Raw genomic sequence first — 18,164 nt, 5'->3', positions numbered from 1 at the left:
TAAGCGGAAATGGGCGGGAATAGGCGAACTGTGCGATGGACCTTCGAAGTGGCGGACGAGATGAGGATCGTCGGCAGCGCTGTGATGGAGATAGTGATCTGGATAGCAACGACGCCTCTGCGGAACGTGTCGTGGACGTTCCTCGACGGAACGATCGAGAACGTACGTGCCATCGACTTTTTCTGGTACACTTGCTGCGATCGCTACTTGGTGGCGGCTCGAAACGCCCATGCCGCAGCTGTGCCACCTCCGGAGTACGCGTGCGCGCTAGTAAAGCTACTGTTCTTGGTTCCTATCGCGGTGCTACAGGACTACGAATCCCGCTTTGGGATTACCGGTCGAATGTGCCTTAAGTGGTGTGAGGCGTTCCACCATTCGTGCTGCCTGTACGTTCCAGAGGCGAGTCTTTTGCTATGGGGAACGTCCTGCCGGTACGCTCGTGCCACCAGCGAAGCTGTGGTAGCCGTTGTGGATCGAGTTGGAGATTTTATCGTGGGAAGCTACTTGCTGACATCATTACTACTGTCTATCCTAATCTACCTGCCCCGCCTGGTGTACGAGAGCATCGAGGGAATACTGTGTGGCTGGATAGGAGTGACGCTGGTTGTGTTGATCGTGGACGTCTACCTGGAGTTTGAAATTGGCTGTTGCTACTGGAACTTGGCTGTGTTAGTTGTCGGTTGCTACAGTTACGTGGTGCGGTATTACGAAGGGCTCCGGCCGAGCGCTATGGACCAGAATGATAAGGCGGCGAGACGCAAGTGGGAAGGACTGGCTGGTCGTATAGAGCGTCGTGAGGAAAGAGAGCGAGCTAGCGTGGAACGACTGCGAGGCATGCAGGCCGAAGGAACGTCGTCTGGAGTAAGGAACGAGAGTCCTAATGCAAGTGGAACGTCACGTGGGAACGTTCCAGATCTGACTGTGGGAGACACCGTGCGACAGGCTCCGGGCGATGTGGCTCGGCGAGGTCACCGAGCGTCAGTCGGGGAGAATTGGCACGGTGTACAGTTAGACGGTGGATTAACGATGCTGGCTGACTGCCTGCAGAAGGTCTACTCACTCCAGACTCTCCGGACCACGTCCAAGCAAGCGGGACCTGCGGCCAAGACAGTGACGTTCCAAGTGTGAAGTCGTGGAGCAGCTGGTCGTGGCGGGAATTGGAGCTGGACCGCCACGCACGAGGGATCGGACAAAAGGTAAGAAGCTCTAAAAACTCTTAGCGAGGTGAAACGAGGAAGTCAGTCGTGGATTTCCTTCTAACAAGAAACACAAGAATATATCAACTTTTACATTACTATCACAGTAGTGTCGCTAGTACTACTACCTCCTACGTCGGCCCAAGATACTCACGACCCCGATTAGAGGAAGACCGCGACAATGGTGACGCGATTAAGGCTTTGACACGTGAGCACCTTTCCCTTCCACCGACACGCGTCATATGGCGTGGCTGCGCTGCATGTTTCCGAGGAACACCTAAGTAGCTGGTATGTGGCTTGATCAGTGCACACATCACACACGGAACCAGCTGACTTTCCACAATAATGAACACATTCATGTCTCCCATAAACAGCTGAGAAATCTCGCGAGGTATGTTGCTGCAGACAGTCGTCCACTTGCTCGTCGTGGGCATCTTTCGTTGAGGGAGGGGAAGGAGGGCTTCAGAGCTCAGCTTTTACTGAATAAAGAAGGATCTTTGCTGTAAGAAAGAATACATAGGGCGGTGATTGGTTCATAGCACTGGTCGTGATTCGCTACTATCCACTGGTGTGTAGACACCCGAGGTTGGTGTGTTTTGGCCAATGCAATTGTGGCAAACGTATAGATAGTGTGGTGTGATGTGACATATATGTGTCCCACGAATATTGTATGTGCTATCCAGAGGTCGCAAACGTAATTTCCCGGTTAACCGTACCGGTCCGAAAGCCCTTGTCATCGATTTTCGGATGACCATCGTCAACCGAACGGACCGTTCGAACGACCACGGCTGGCCGAAATTAGCAATCGGCTAACTGAAAATTACGTGTAATTTATGTTTGGAATGAAAAAAGGAAAATGCCATTTTCTTACTTCCTCCGGGACGAAATAAGTGCAACATTGTACTGAAAGGGACGTCGGCTATTGCTCCACATGCGGACGTTTTTTCTTCGATACAGCCCCTTCTTCGCATACATCCGGATTTCCCTGGTTTCTTTTTTTTTTGAAAAACCGGAACCAAAACGCGCGGTTTGTGTTCTTTTTTGCGACCCCAAAGAGGTGGGCGATTTTGAGCGATTCAGACAACCCGCTTCCGGTTTACCCCCCCCACCCCCCCCATTCTCAGGCTTCCCCCCGCCACGCTGTACACGAGGATGAAGAGGACGATATCCTGGCGTTCTCGGTTAGTTAGGTTTGGCCTCGAAGTGGCCCCAGTTGAGTCGGCTGCGTTGGTCATGCGGCTTGGAAATGGGGAGTGTTTGGTGTTAAAGATGCTGAAAATTGTGAAATGGCAAGCTGCTTGCGGTACATTTCCGTCGATAACTCTTGCGTCTGAGCAGCGTTTTTCGCGCGCAAACCAGCGTTGGAAAGAGGAGATCCCACCGCGACGATTCCGCCAATCAGCGCCTCTAAAGCGAGTCTGTAGGAAAACCCACGTTCTTGACTAGGGAGACAGTTGCAATTATTACCAACGAGAGGAAGTATTTAATATCTCCACTTAAAATAAGCTGACACGCAACTTTGTTTCGGTTAAAGACGCGAGCCGTTTCTTAATTAAGAAAAACATGCAAAAAAATCTTCGAGTACCCATCCTCTGGCGAGCTCGGCCAACCATAACCAACCGGTCCTGGAAGTCGGTTACCCGTACCCATCCGTTTTTCAGAGAGGCAAACTTTCGGTTAGCCATACCCGTCCGTGGTTACGGCTTGACATTACTCAAACGGGTACGGTTAACCATTTGCGACCTCTGGTGCTATCCCATTTACTGTGTGTCACCTTGGTTCTGTGTGATTTACCTGTACATGTACCTGTGTTTATTTCCTTTTACGTCAACACGCCGGACCAATGATGAAACAGTGTTTCAGCCAATGATTTCAAAGATAGATGAACGTTCCCAAACGTGAGGCGTGAATTGTGTGGTTGGCGAGTATCTTCCCACATCGCAATTCGAGCCGCGCCCCGCATTTGCTTTTGACTCGCATGGCTTCTGAACTTTGGGCTAGCTACAAGCAATGGGCTGATGCTCAGGAAACGGTCTTCCTGGACTGGGCCGACCCGTCCGGCCAGTACAAGCTGTCACCCATGAAGGACCTGCCTGGCGCCGATTTTGCCTCGGCATTCGCAATCTGCGTCGCCTACGTGTCCTTCGTCGTCATCGGAACGGTGAGTTCGCCTACCTTAAGTGCAACTGTGTTGTACGCCATAGCCAACTGACTGACGTTAAATCGTTCGCTTCTCCAGCTCGTCATGAAGGCTGGTGTCCCGGCCATCAAGACCAGTCCACTGCAGTTTGTCTACAACCCACTGCAAGTTGTGCTTTGCTCGTACATGTGCATGGAAGCTGGAATTCTCGCCTACCGCAGCGTACGCTCATTTCTTCTGTCAGCTGTTTTACCCGTGATCAGTCCGTTTTGGCGTGAGCTTGCAACTCATTTTGTATGCAAATCCTTGTGTTGTTGCTCTTTAATTCCAGGGTTATTCGGCCACGCCGTGCAACGCGTTCAGCGCAGAGAAGCCTGTCATGGGCAACGTGATGTACATGTTTTATCTGTCCAAGATCCTGGACTTCTTTGACACGATCTTCATTATCCTTGGCAAGAAGTGGAAGCAGCTCTCCTTCCTCCATGTGTACCACCACTTGACCATTTTCGCGGTGAGTCCTCCGCCTACTTCCTGAATTTGCAGGCTCTACAAAAATCTCTAACGTACAATGCTTGTTCGTTGCTTTGAAACCGACAGATTTACTTCATGAACTTCCGCGTGGCCTACGACGGAGACATCTACGCCACGATCATTCTGAACGGTTTCATCCACACCATTATGTACATGTACTACTTCGTGAGCGCGCACACTCGTGACATCTGGTGGAAGAAGTACCTCACGGCCATGCAGCTGATTCAGTTCGTCACGATGAACGTGCAGGGCTACTTCATAATGTCGCGCTCGTGCGACAACTTCCCCCACAAGATTCCGGTCATCTACCTCGTCTATATCCAGTCGCTTTTCTGGCTGTTCATGAACTTCTTCATCAAGTCGTACTGCTCGAAGCCACGTAAGACGTCCAACAAGAAGAAGACGCAGTAGAGAGCAACGGCCCCGAAATATCGTAGATGACGCTGCTAACACAGCTGCTCGAGGGGATGTGGGTCTGCTTTCAGATTTATAAGAACATTTTAAGACCAATGCAACGCCGAAGGGGGCGATGAACTGCTCCCTCGGCTGAATTTCGTGCTGAAAGTGATTCTTGATTGATCTGTCCTACTACGTATTCATAGTAGTAGTATTTTATTCCCTTGTAGTTTAATACTTTAGTCCGCATAAACTTCTGCATTCTACTGTAGTATTGGTACTACATGTACATGTACTAAAACCCTTTCAGACATGCAGCTGGTAGCGTGAAATCTTACTACTACTAAAATACCTACCTCTAACTGCTTTAGCGTAGAATCCGGTAGAGCGTCTTTCCATCCAAAATCTCGACATACCCCGGTGACCAAGGCTCAGTACTACTGAGCCTTACTACTGACTGAGTGACTGAGTGACTGATTCAGTAGTAAGGCTCAGTAGTACTGAGCCTTGGTCACCGGGATATGTCGAAATTTTGGATGGAAAGACGCTCTACTTAGAGGTAGGTATTTTAGTATTAGAGGTAGGTATTTTAGTAGTATTGCTATTGCAAGTAATCATAAAAATTGAGACAGTTTTAACGTTAATAGTAGTAGCTCTTCAACTATAGCTAGCACAAAAATTCTTTTTGGTCCTATACATGTAGCTAGCAACAGGCGCGGTACAGTATACCAAAATCGGCTTTAGCTGGCAGGACGCAGTCTTCGTTGTGGCTTTTAGAACCCCTTCTAGACAGCAACAAGCTATGCACCAGGGATACGGGCCACTCTAGCAGGAAACTATCTCGACTGTAATTTAAAAAAACTTATGCTTGTAGTCCGAAGTGTGTCAAGAAGATTTTCAAACATGATTTCGAGGACGCAACCTGCCGGGATTCCCTATTTCTGGTTTGCTGTTTTTGGTGTGAAAGTAGTGCCACTGCTCTGCCTTCAGCGTACTGTACTCCATACCATAATACGAAATTGTGGATCTTTGGCGTGTGCTAAGCGCGTCGAAGCGTGCACAGTGCGAGTTGACCTTTTCCTCATAGTATAAGTTAAACGCTACTGAAAGCGACAGGAGCCTGTAATACGTATACATGTATACGGGATCTAGACAAGTGCGTTTCCTACTAGGAAATCCCTAGTAGGAATGATCCTACCTACATAAGACACGACTTCAACAAGGTTTCGGATCTTGAAACGATAGACATCCACCAATCAGAGACTGCCACCCACCCCAGTGGGGCACTTTTCTTGTACTAATATGGCGAAGCACCACGATCGCCGCCTCGAAATCTGTATATGTAATACAAAGTCTGCTGAGAATCGCGGCGGCAAGTCACTGGTTTGGTCTCAATTAGAGACTTGCCTCCGCAGCAGTTCTTGATTTCGTGTTTTGTGCTTGTCTTTTGGAGTAAGCATGCCGCAATACTCGGCTACGGCTGCTTCGATTACCTCCTTTCGTGTGCAGAAATCGCCAGTTATCTGTATCCGTCAGCGCCGGCTGTTCCATTTCAATTTTGCATAGTGCGGCCCGAAACCTCGGCAGTCGATGCAGCGAGCACGACGGGTCCATCGCTATGTGCTCCTACGTGTCCCGAGCGAGACCACAACGACAACCATGCATGTACCCGTGGATTCATTCTTTCCAGTGCGACAGGACGTTCGTTTTTCCCCGCTCGTAAGGGTGTTTGCAGTGCAAGTTCCATTTTTGCATATCCTCGCATCAATCTCACGGCCGTCGTTGCTGCAAGCCATGATTTCTGTTGCAGCATAGCTTCATAGTGTGAATCACATGGACCTACAATATCTCTTTGGTGATTCATCACCGATCATCTTACAAAATGTAGCTTGCTGAGCAAATTGCTCGCGGCGACGTGTCAGACTTGATGTTGAGCTGGCTTGGCGCTGTATCCATGCGTACCTTTTCTGCCCCCGACCTTCGACACCAGATACCTTTCCGTATTAGATACCAAGAGGTGCTGCTTGTCAAAATTGACTTAGAAAAGACAAATCAAGGTGAGGTAAAATCAGGAGCACCTTCAAGAATCAATATACTGACACCCTCGACGTGCGCTTTGAATGGCCGCCAGCCGAGTGACCGGTATCATGCTGGACCTTTGCAGCCTGGCCCCCTCGAGTCACTTCCGCTTTGGTACCCCACCACCTCGTACGACTCTGCCAGCACACCCAGCCCCAACAGCGATGGCCAGCGCACTCCTCGAGAGCTACAAGCAGTGGGCCGATGGCATGGATGTCATGCTCATGGACTGGGTCGACCCGACCCTGCGCTACCGCCTCTCACCCATGCAGGACTACTTCCTCGCCGATTTCGGCACGGTATTTGCTTTCTGCGTCGGCTACCTCACCTTCGTGGTGGTGGGAACGGTACGATTATCTCTCTTTTTGCCCCACATAAGCACAGGCGCTGATTGCTAGCTCTTTGCCACCTTCAGCTCGTCATGAAATCGGGCATGCCCGCGCTCAACACGGCCCCTCTCCAGTTCATCTACAATCCCATTCAAGTTGTGCTATGCTCCTACATGACCGTCGAGACCATCCTGCAGGCTCGCCGCAACGTACGTACCCTTGCACAAAATCTTCGGTTTTGCGCTTAGCTCGTCATTAACATCCTCCGTTTTTCCAGGATTACTCGGCCACACCATGCAATGCCTTCAACCACGAAAACCCTGTCATGGGCAACCTCATGTACATCTTTTACCTTTCCAAGGTGCTCGACTTCTGCGACACCTTCTTTATTGTCATGGGTAAGAAGTGGAAGCAGCTCTCGGTGCTCCACGTGTATCACCACGTCACTGTTTTCTTCGTAAGTTTTTTTTTGCCTGCAATGTCGGGACCCTGCACACCATCGTAAGTACATGAAACTGACCTGCATGTATGCTTTTTTGCCTGTCCAGTGCTACTGGGCTAATTTCCGCACGTCCTACGATGGCGATCTCTACATGACCATCGTGCTCAACGGCGGTGTGCACGCGATCATGTACATGTACTACTTTGTGAGCTCGCACACGCGCCAGATCTGGTGGAAGCCGTACCTGACGACAGTTCAGATGATCCAGTTCCTTCTGATGAACGCGCAGGGCTACCTCATGGTCTCCCGCTCGTGCCCCGGTATGCCGTACAAGATCTCTGTCATGTACCTCATCTACGTGCAGTCTTTGTTCTGGCTGTTTATGAACTTCTTCATTGTGAACTACTGCCTGAGCTCGCGGAAGCCCAAGGCTGTCGAAGCTGAGAAGAAGACGCTGTAAATGAGTTGAGCCAATCCGTCAGTGGAAGGAGCAAGCAAGCAGCAGGGCGGGTTGAGCGTATACTTCTTGTTTCTTCGGTTGTTAAGGAACCATTACGCGAATGGGGCAGGTGCATCTTCGAACCCGCCCAGGCTGGCCCAAGTGTATCTTCTTATCGCCAATGTAGGTCTCACTTCCATCATAATGGCAACTCTAATACTATGACAGTTCCTGAACAATATTACTACTACTAGTATACGTGGCCTTGGCATCTTAGCAAGCCGCTTCCACGGTTTTGACCCTTGCCATTATTTGCTTTGATCTTGTCCGAGTTCGGTGACGTTGTGCAGCCATGTTACGAAAAGGGGCATCGAACACAGCGTAACACTGCACCTGGTGCAGCACCACGGTACATGTAGTACAGTAAAACCTGTCTTAAATGATACCTTGAAAGACTGATATCCTGATATATCGGATATGTAATCGACCCACCGACTTGGTAGTTATCTATTACTATGGGACAAATCTGATAGTGCTGAAACGCGTAATATGATATGCTTTTTCCCAAAACAAATCTTAAATTTGTATGCATTTTTGTTTACTTAAGAGCGTGTAGTAGCAAAAAGGCACATAATCGAAGTCTGAGTCAGTGCTTCCTTAGTCTCTAATAGGAGTTTCTCTCGTGCACGCGATTGAAGCAGTGGTAGGTCCCTCTCCAATTTGTTTTTTTTAAATATGGGTGGTCCGTTAACATTAGAAGTACCCCTCGGACTGCATCAACACCTTGTTTTGCAGTCGTAGCGTAGCTCTCTTCTTCTACAGCATCATTATATTTAGTGGGCATGCTTTCCGTAGCAGTTTTCAGGAAAGCAATATCAGTTGTGTTGCTCCAGAGTTCCGCTGCTGAAAACGACTGCATTTCCGTGTTCTCCCCCGCAGCGTTGCAAACGAAGTCTGCAATGTCCTTTGGGTTACGGACCGTAGCCGTGCCATACATTCGAGCAGCTCACTTTCCAAGATGCCGTTAATTTTTTTTTTGGGAACAGCAGGATGATGAGCGGCCGCGTATTACCCCTGGGTGCTTGAAACAATTCCGTACAAGCTCGCCGTCGATATGTCTCCAGCAAGCCTTTACCCATTTCATAGCTAGCAGCTGGTCGATTGCAAAGATATTGCCGTCATTACCGGCTTCTTCGAGATCCAATGCGTGCTGGGGCTGTCGGTTACGATAACGCCGCTTCGGTTATGCAATACTTCCTGCTTCTGGAGGTTGCTGTTTGGAAGTTGTATTTGGCGGCAAAAAGTGATTTTTCACATATTGCAATTCCAACCCAACAGTAATGTGCGAAGACGCATTATCCATGAGAAGGACAACGTGGCGTTTGAGGGTCTTCATCTCCATGTCAAATTCGTATCGCTACTCGCGGAAAAGAAGCGCTGTCATCCACGTTTTCTTGTTATTTCTGTACGTGAAGCCGAGCTCAGCGCCGGTCTTCTTCTTGAAGCATCTTGGCTTACTAGCGTGCCCAATAAAAAAATCCTCTCATGTCCGATACATCTGCGTTGCAGGCAAGCGCAACCATTATTCGTATCTTACCCTTCTTGATACCTTCAATTTGAGTGCTTGCAATCGTCCGATTTGAACACAAATTGTAAAATAGGCCCGTTTCGTCGAAATAGTAGATGTCCGCTAGCGCATAATCCTTCTCGGTAGCACAAATGCGCTCACGTTGAATTGGGAGTGACGCCATATCCACCGAACCACTTTCACCGAACGACGTAAAGCTTCTATGCCATGCCGGCTTTGGAAGGAATCAAGCCATCCATTCGAAAAATGATAGTTTGTCCGACTCATTAACAGACTGTTGCTTGAGCAGCCGGGCTTCCTTTGTCTTCACTATATTGTCATCTATCATAACGTGCCGTGCTTGACAGTGGAGGACCCAATTAGCAAGTACGTCATCCAGCTCTGGAAATGCAAGTGGTCGTGACCGACGTGCTTGCAAATCTTGTTTATGAACGGTTTAATATCGACGTGTTTGCGATAGTATTGCCGAAATAGTCTCTTGAGCAGGCTTCTTGATCATTGCAAATTCTCGTTGTGCCCTTTAGGCAAGCTGCTCCTGCGTTAGCGTCGGTTTTTCCAGTTTCCACGAGCGAATTGTTTTCGTTTGCCCCAAATTTAGTTTGCTTACGTGTTTCAGTTTTCGAGCCATGCTAAAAGTCAAAATGAGAGTCGTAGAGAAGGAAGGAGCCAGCCGAGGTGGGACATGGTGATAAAACGCTAATGTCCCCCTCAAATCTGATGAACTTGCTATATCTGATAGTGACCTCGTCCACGGGACTTATCAGGTAAGAAAGGTTTTACTGTACATGCAGGATGTTTTATTATAACTTCAGAGAATGGCTGTATCCTATCCTATCCAGCAATTATGTATTTTAATACTACATGTACAGTTTAGTTTTAAAATAGAGCTTGGTCTGCACACTCAATGCCGCAATCACCCGTGTTGAATTTATTGCTATCCTTTTCAAACAGTACACGCACACCGTGTACATGTATTAATACCACACGTGGCGGAGATCTGATCGCTTATCGGTAGTATTGACGACAAGTCCTGTAATAAACAAAGACTATAAGCAGTCACAGGACGCAATCCATCAGCACCTTAAAAAATGCTTTAGTAAACATGCATAATTTAACTTATTCATTAAAACTGCTTTATTTAAATTGAGAGGTTTTTGTCCGACGGTTTACTTGTTAGCTCAATTTGTTAAGAAACATTGCTAACCTCATCCCCTGCTCTGATTGGAAGAGCTGCTTTCTGCTGTCTTTCAAATGCGTGGACGTCACACCTCAACTCTCTTTCGACACGGTAATGCCGCTGCCGCCCCCCACGTCCGCTCTAGAGCGCCTGGACGCGCTTGCCGAGACCTACGGCACCCCACTGCAGATCTATGATGAGCAGCTGATCCGTGACAACGCGCGCCGCTTGCTCACTGCCTTCCGTGCGCACTTTCCGGATTTTCAGCAATTCTACGCTGTCAAGGCGCTTCCCAACCCGGCCATTCTCAAGCTTCTGCACCAGGAGGGATGCGGCATGGACTGCAGCTCCTCCGCTGAGCTTCACATTGTGAAGGAGCTTGGTGTGCCCGGCGACCAGGTCATCTTCACGTCCAACTTCACTGCGAAGAATGACCTTGGTACCGCCTTCGACCAGGGAGTCATCATGAACCTGGACGATGTGTCGCTTGTCGACAGCCTTGTGGCTGTGCGCGGCAAGTGCCCTGAACTCATGAGCTTCCGGCTCAACCCAGGCATCGGCCGCACCGACTCGGAGACCAAGTCTAACGTGCTGGGCGGCCCCGACGCCAAGTTCGGCGTGCCTCCTTTCCAGATCGTCGAGGCCTACCGCAAGGCGCAACAGGCTGGTGCCAAAGGCTTCGGCATCCACATGATGACCGGATCGTGCGTCATGAACCAGGAGTACTGGCGCGAGACTGTAACGGTGCTCTTCAACACCATCGTGCAGCTCAAGAAGGAGCTTGGCATTGAGTTCGAGTTCATGAACATCGGTGGTGGTCTCGGTATTCCGTACCGTGAGGACCAGGAGCCGGTGAATGTCGAGGCTATCGCTAAGATGCTGCGCGAAGTTTTCGACGAGGCCGTGAAGGAGCACGGACTCCAGACACTACCCCGGTTGTGCATGGAGAACGGCCGCTTTATGACTGGTCCGTTCGGCTGGTTGGTGACGCGCTGCGAGGCCATCAAGGAAACGTACGGTCGCTACTACGGTGTCGACGCCTGCATGGCCCATCTGATGAGACCTGGAATGTATGGCGCTTTCCACCACATTTCCATCCCTGCGCGCGCGAATGAGGAGGTGTCTCCTTCGCACGTTGTGGGCACGCTCTGCGAGAACAACGACTGGTTCGCTAAAGACCGTCCGCTTCCCAAGGCGCAGGTGGGCGACCTGTTTGTCATCCACGACACCGGTGCTCACTCGCACTCGATGGGATTCCAGTACAACGGCAAGCTCCGCGCCCCTGAGGTTCTCCTGCGTGCGGACGGCAGCGACTCGCTCATGTACGTATCTTTGAATATGTTGTGACGTTATCATCAGGATCGTTCTCACTAACAGGTTTTATTCGTTTTTGTATAATGCAACAGTCGCGAGCGCGAGACATACGATGCCCTATACGGCAACTGCGTTATCCCCGCGGACCTGTAAAAAACGTAGACAAGAATGACGCATTATATTTCAAGCCTTTTTTTTTCAGGATAAGCGATTGCTATCAACACGCATGAATCATTACTCTGGCCATTAGATGCTGGAAGAGGAAAACAAATATTAATTGTTATGTTTGCAAGTGTCTAGCCGCCAACGCCACGAGCTACGCCCTTTTCCTCGCTCTGCTGGCCGGCAAAGTTATTGAAGATCTGCTCCAGTGTCGTCTGCGAGACGGCGTACTCACGGATTCCTAGCTGCTTTTTGCTCCCCTCAACGCATCTGAATACGTTCGCCAGTCGCGGCACCTGACCTGTAAGCTTGTAGCGACACAGATCATTCTGTCGTTCAAGCAGCTTCACACCAGTGTTGGCGTTAACAGCGAAGCTATCGCGCAAGAATGAATCCAGCGACAAGAATCGCTCCTCGGCCGCCCACCACGCACACAGCATACCCAGTCGCAACGTGCCGTCGCGCTCGAGCGCCGCAGCCAACGCATACCCCGTCGCATGGTTCATCACAATCTTGTCTGCCCAAGAAGCATCACCAAGGGCGTCACATTTAGCTCGCAGTTCTTCACGAGGGAATGTCGTCGTCGGAGCACTCCCACTGAATACAGAAGCTACACGAGCTGCAATGTCGTGTGTCGGTGTGCCTACAAGCTTTAGTTCAAGCATAAGGCCATCACCGAAACGGTGTTTCAAGTGCTGGACGCTGCCAAGACAGCGCAGACGACCACCCACCATAATACCAACACGTGTACAGAGCGCCTCGCATTCCTCCATACTGTGTGTGGTGAGAATGATCGTCGATTCCTTGCGTTGGGTGGAAATGGCAGCAATGACGTTCCACATAAAGCGACGTGAAACTGGATCCATGCCTGTCGAGGGCTCGTCCAAGAAGATAATGGGCGGCGATCCGATGAGTGCAATGGCGACGGAGAGCTTGCGTTTGTTGCCACCACTTAGCGTTCCAGCCAGCTTGTTCTCGAAGTCATCCAAGTTCATTTGGTGCATGAGGGTCTTTACCACGTTGTTCAGATCCGCACTCGCGACACCCTTAATGCGAGCGAATAACTCAAGATGCTCTCGCACGGTCATTAGCTCGAATAGAGCGTCGAACTGCGGGCAATAGCCGATCAGACGGCGTACCTCCAGTTGCTGGTCCAAGATGTCGAAGCCGCCAAGCGTTCCGCTGCCCGACGTTGGGAGGATATCACCAGTCATCATCTTCATCGTGGTGGTCTTCCCAGCTCCGTTAATACCCAGATAGCCGAAGCATTCACCTTTGGGAAGACCAAACGACAGATTGCGGACTGCCACCTTGTTGCCCTTGTACACTTTGCGGATGCCAAGGAGCTTAACTGCGTCGCCGTCGGCCCCACCATTTCGCACACGTTCAGCCTCACGGGCCACGTCTTCGTCCTCTTCAAACGGTGAATCGTTCAGAACGGGGTCTTTGAAGATAGCAGCTTTGATCTTGGGGAAGCTCAGCAAGAAGTCGATACCGACGGCGATTGTAAAGAAGACGATCGAGTCCAGAGCCAAGTACAGCAACTCCCACCCCATGACATCCATCTTGAAAGGACTGATCGTTTCCGATGTCCGACCAAAGGCAGCACCAATCTCACTGAGGCACTGGTTGAGTAAAGCACTTCCTAGATTGAAGAGAGGGCTGAGGCGCCAGAAGAACTTGAGCACTTTATTCGCGTCGCTACTGCTCTCACTCACGACGTCCAAGATGAAGGAAACCACCATGAGCACTACGCCTAGCAGGAAGTTAGCCATGATGGTGTAGGTTTGTGCAGATGCATGTTCCTTGAAGAAGTACGAGAGGCAGTACGTGAAGGGGCAAATGGCGAGTCCAAAGAGGATGAAGAGCAGCACAATAGCGGAGAACGTCTCGCTCGTGCAGCTTACGCAGTCGTTGCCAGTGAAAGCCGCGATGTCAAAGATCTGGATGAGCACAATTGCCGCGATGAACGGAATAATGTATGTGAACAAGTCCCAAAGGTAGTTGGCAAGCCAGAACGCTGGGAGACTCACTCCCGAGACGAGTTGCTGGTGCTTGGAGTTGTGTTCTGACTGCTTTTCTTTCACGAGAAACCCGACAATGGAAGCTGGGAAGAAAGCAAAGGCGATGACGATGAAGATACACGCAGTAAAGGCTAGGAACGATCCAAAGAGCGCCTGGGTAGCTGCTGTCATTGGCAGAGGATACGTGTTTGCCTTGAGCGTCACGTCGGTATCTCCTCCTGCCATGAAGCGGTAAAGGGCTTGGTCAATCAAGGCCTTGAAGATGACAGCTCCATGTGCTGCGGTCGTGTTCACAAAGAGGTGATAACCAAACATTTGCTCAGTTCCAGAGGCATGGACGAGATAGCCACCGTATTGGCCCTTCACTGGAGTTTGTGTGACTTTGGTCATCTCATCGTCAGTCTTTCCGAAAGCCCGCTGATAAATCTTGTCACTTATACGAAGACAATACTCGTTGCTATGAGAATTGCTTGAGCTATCGAGATCTGCCTCGGCGTAGCTCACATTGAACACCGAAGTGGGCCATTCCGTGTATGGAGGAGACGAAATGTCGGTATTTGTGAAAGGAGAAGAATCGCCACCAGTGAAGAACGAGTTCATAATCTTTGAGCACCACTGGGAGTCGTCAGCTTCGCAGAAGTATGGAACATTGGGCACTTTTGCCTCAAAGTCTTCAGTACTAAGTGCTAGTTTTACGTCAGACCGTGTGAGCGCGCTGGTCTTCAAGATAATGAATCCAGCGGCAAGCAGTGTCACGGGTAGAAGAGCGCTGAAGATGATAACTCGGCGATCACGCTTTGCGATCCGGAAGCGCTTGAGCAACAGTGCCGACAGGTGCACGAGGAACATAGTGATGCCAGTCAGATTCGCAATAGACGGACCACCAGGTGGCAAAGCAGCATCGCCGGTGTTGGCGTTCGCACCGGTTTTGCTGAGCGTATGCTGGTTGTCTTCATCGCTGGCCTCGGCTACTTTGATGAACACCTCCTCGAGCGTCGTGACTGAAATGCCGTACGACAGCACGCCTAGATCACGCAGTCTCTCGTCGAGTTCTTCAAAAAGTTGTGGAAACGAGGCAGTACTGTCCAATGGGAGTTGAAAGGCGATTTCAGCACCGACGTTACTGAGCACCTTGGCTGCAGGTACGCGAGCAGTAATCAGCGATTGCAATAACGCTTCCTTGCAAGGTACAGCGGGATCACTACTCTTGACCAATGTGAAGTTGTATCCGGCACCGTAGCGATTTTTCAGGAACAGTGACGACCCACAGCACCGAAGTTGTCCTTCAGCCATGATGGCAATGCGATCTCCCAGAATGTCGGCTTCGTCCATGAAGTGGGTTGTGAGTACCATCACTCGGTTGGCGCGGTTGTTGAGTAGAATCTCCCAGGTGCTACGCCGACTGTAAGGATCCATGCCACTCGTGGGCTCATCCAGGAACACCAGTGAGCTGTCACCTAGCAAACAAATGGCAACCGACAGCTTTCGCTTCATGCCACCTGAGAGAGAACCAGCATACACCTTGCGCTTCTCCGTAAGACCCACTTCCGTGATCTTGGTATTCACCTCGTCTCGAAGTGCAGCACCGCGATATCCCTTCATACGTCCATAGAACCGCAAGTGTTCTTCGACTGTAAGTTCGCTGTATAGCACATCGTGCTGGAAACACAGTCCCAAGGATTGCCGGATTTCTCCCATGTCGTTGATGAGTGACAGTCCACGGAATGAGGCATCTCCCGACGAAGGCGCCACCATTCCGGTGAGCATCGAAATGAGTGTGGTTTTACCAGCTCCGTTGTGACCCAGCAGACAAGTGATCTGATCCTTATACATGGCAAGACTTACACCTCGAACGGCGTACTTGATTCCTCCCGGTACAGCGAACTCTTTCTTGATATCTCGGATCACCAGCGCCTCACCTGAGCGCTCTTGGTGCAGTAGATCTTCACTGGCCTCCTCCATGTTGGGGTTCTGTATATCAAGTATGGCGTGACTGCCATTGACGACATTATTTGCAACGTCATTGACCTTGCTCGTGCTACTCCTCGAGCGTAAAGCACTAATCCAATAGCTGGGCTGGAACGGGAAGTACCATTTCTCCACAGTACCGTACTCTCGTGGAATCACACGTTCCAGATAGAGCCCAGCGATCGTGTAAAGGAAAGTGTCGAAGAAGAGCATTCCGAGCGCAGACCCGAACTTGAAATTGTTAACAACTGTGCTGGACGACGCGAAGCTCATGCCGACACCCGTCGATTCTGCTGTGGCCAACGTCTGAACTCCGAATGCCAACGCCACAGGTGGAAGTAAGCAAGCTCCAGTCTTCGAATCAATCGACGATGTCGACGAGAACCCACTCGACACAAAGTACATGAAGAAGAAGAGCACCATGCCTGCGAAAGACCCCGTACGCGAACGGGAGAACAGCGTACTCATGAAAAAGCCAAAGGATAATACGCTGAGCGAGAAGAGCAGGAAGAAGATGAAGATCAACACTGGATCACTGTTCGGGAAGAGTCCAGCGCTGCTTGCGATCGCTTGCACGATAGCGCTCAGGATGAAGATGATCAAGTACGTGATGTACCAGGACAGGATGATTGCACTATCGGACATACCGAGGATCTTGAGGTATTCACGAGAGCGAGTCTCCTTCTCCTGGATAAGCACCACGAGCACACGCGAGATAGCATACAGGTACGCTAATATGAACACAAGTGGAAAGACTGAGCTAACTTGGTCGTAGAACGGGGCCGACAGGAAGCTCTCGATTGGGAAAGGAGCCACCGTCGTTGCAAAATACGGCTGTGGAGCCTGGCGCAAGGGAACAAGAAGTTGATCTTTGGCAGCGCTTGATAGCAGCATTTGCCATGCCGTGCCTGTACTACTGAAAGCAGCGGACAATCCACTGTTTAATAGCACGTCACCGTCAACAGCATGAAAGAGGCGGGCATCGTTCTCTGTACTCTTCACAGCAGTCGATAGTTTCTGCGTGCAAGCACCGGTGGTGCTTTTGGTTTTTGCATCCCATTCCGGCAAACAGTTAACGAAGCGTGCGACAAGCGTCTGTAACGTCATGAAACCCTGCGAAGCATAAGAGGTATAGTAAGTTTGCTCAATGGTGCGCTGGAATGGAGCTTCGAACGCCGGGTCCCCGAGAGTACGAGGAACAGCCCCAGGTAAACCTCGACTCCCCATCGTTGAGTTCATGCGCAGAGAGTACTCAATCGACTGGTATGTGCCTATGTCCTCATCTGCTGGGTACTCATCGAACACTAACGCAGCATAAATGATCGGTGTCGCGAAGGATTTCCCGTAGCCAACTTCTCCGATATAAGACTCCAAAGCATCTTCGGAATCGAAGAAAACGACACTGTCTTCAAGGCTCGGCAACGTCACGCCAACAGTGGCATCGACAACCACACGTGGGTACCAAGTCTTGGCGGCCTCGAGGAAATATTTGCGTGTGAAGTCGTTATCGGGAGTAATAGCCAGTTTGTACGGGGTCACGTAGTTTCGGCAAGATTCCAGTACAGAAAAAGCTGAAGAAGTGTCTGTGCTTACGAGTCCACCGTAGCCTACGCTTAAGGCACAGGCCTGTTGGTCATCAGCTGAAACTCCAGTTGTGTTGTGTAGTTCAGCTGCAGCGCGTAGCCCCAGGTATGTCATGAGCCCGGTGAGTGTCGGTTCTTGAACGAGATATCCGTTCTGCATAAGAGAGTACGACTTCTCCGAAGCTGTGCTACTCCAGCCGGCAGGAACTTGTGCATCGTCCGAAAGTGCCTTAAGAGCAGTGGTGAGCAGGATGAAGAGCACCGGCAGAAAGATCTCCAATAGCATGGCCACCCAGTGTCGCTTTTTCAACAACCAGCTCTTGGATAGAAGAGTCTGCTGCGTCGTCAGGAAGTTGCGACTTCCCGGACGAGGGCGACTAGCCCCTCCTGGTTTCGCGTCCCCCATTGCGCTGATCTAAGCTGCTGAAGTTGGAGGTTCAAGGCACAAGTGCAAGTGAGGTTTATCAAGTTCGGCATGAATAGCCAGTCGGAGTTTTTTGAAGCGGTTTCTACATGTAGTACCAGAGCTGTCTCCCATGCGCGAATGCGGTCAGCCTTTAGACTATTTCCAGCGAAGTGGTGATGCCTTTAGCAGGCTTGGAATAGGACAAGTTACAAGTTGTAGCTTACAGAGAGGAGAACCAACTACATCACGACATCCTTGTTCGACAATTAGCTCGTAAACACTCTGTCCATGAAGATTGCCCATTTCGCTATCTCAAATTTAGTACACTGTTCATGCTGCAGCCAGCTTTCATCGACATAGGGTGCATTATGGTTACTTCTGTTGTGCCTT

General features: G+C 50.3%; 4 protein-coding genes across 4 annotated transcripts; 3 read left to right on the top strand and 1 right to left on the bottom strand.

The window, feature by feature from the left end:
• Positions 1–3,118: 3,118 nt before the first annotated feature.
• On the top strand, positions 3,119–4,435 carry PITG_13178 (elongation of very long chain fatty acids protein, putative; the record flags this gene model as incomplete). The annotated part of the gene is made up of 4 exons (XM_002900650.1): positions 3,119–3,357; positions 3,436–3,558; positions 3,668–3,847; positions 3,934–4,435. 4 exons carry the CDS (start codon positions 3,175–3,177, stop codon positions 4,276–4,278), a joined length of 831 nt encoding a protein of 276 aa, XP_002900696.1.
• Positions 4,436–5,721: 1,286 nt separating this feature from the next.
• PITG_13177 (elongation of very long chain fatty acids protein, putative) lies at positions 5,722–7,796 on the top strand (the record flags this gene model as incomplete). Its single annotated transcript, XM_002900649.1, has 5 exons — positions 5,722–5,828; positions 6,395–6,689; positions 6,758–6,880; positions 6,949–7,128; positions 7,220–7,796. 5 exons carry the CDS (start codon positions 5,722–5,724, stop codon positions 7,571–7,573), a joined length of 1,059 nt encoding a protein of 352 aa, XP_002900695.1.
• A 2,619-nt stretch (positions 7,797–10,415) lies between these two features.
• On the top strand, positions 10,416–11,664 carry PITG_13176 (diaminopimelate decarboxylase, putative; the record flags this gene model as incomplete). Its single annotated transcript, XM_002900648.1, has 1 exon — positions 10,416–11,664. The coding sequence occupies one exon, from the start codon at positions 10,432–10,434 to the stop codon at positions 11,662–11,664; it is 1,233 nt and encodes a 410-aa protein (XP_002900694.1).
• Positions 11,665–11,927: 263 nt separating this feature from the next.
• PITG_13175 (ATP-binding Cassette (ABC) Superfamily) lies at positions 11,928–17,774 on the bottom strand (the record flags this gene model as incomplete). Its single annotated transcript, XM_002900647.1, has 1 exon — positions 11,928–17,774. One exon carries the CDS (start codon positions 17,772–17,774, stop codon positions 11,928–11,930), a length of 5,847 nt encoding a protein of 1,948 aa, XP_002900693.1.
• Positions 17,775–18,164: the final 390 nt, after the last annotated feature.

The sequence above is a fragment of the Phytophthora infestans genome, genomic scaffold (genome assembly GCF_000142945.1).
Source record: "Phytophthora infestans T30-4 supercont1.25 genomic scaffold, whole genome shotgun sequence".
Taxonomy (NCBI): Eukaryota; Oomycota; class Peronosporomycetes; order Peronosporales; family Peronosporaceae; genus Phytophthora; species Phytophthora infestans.
This window is presented reverse-complemented; position numbering and strand designations above follow the sequence as displayed.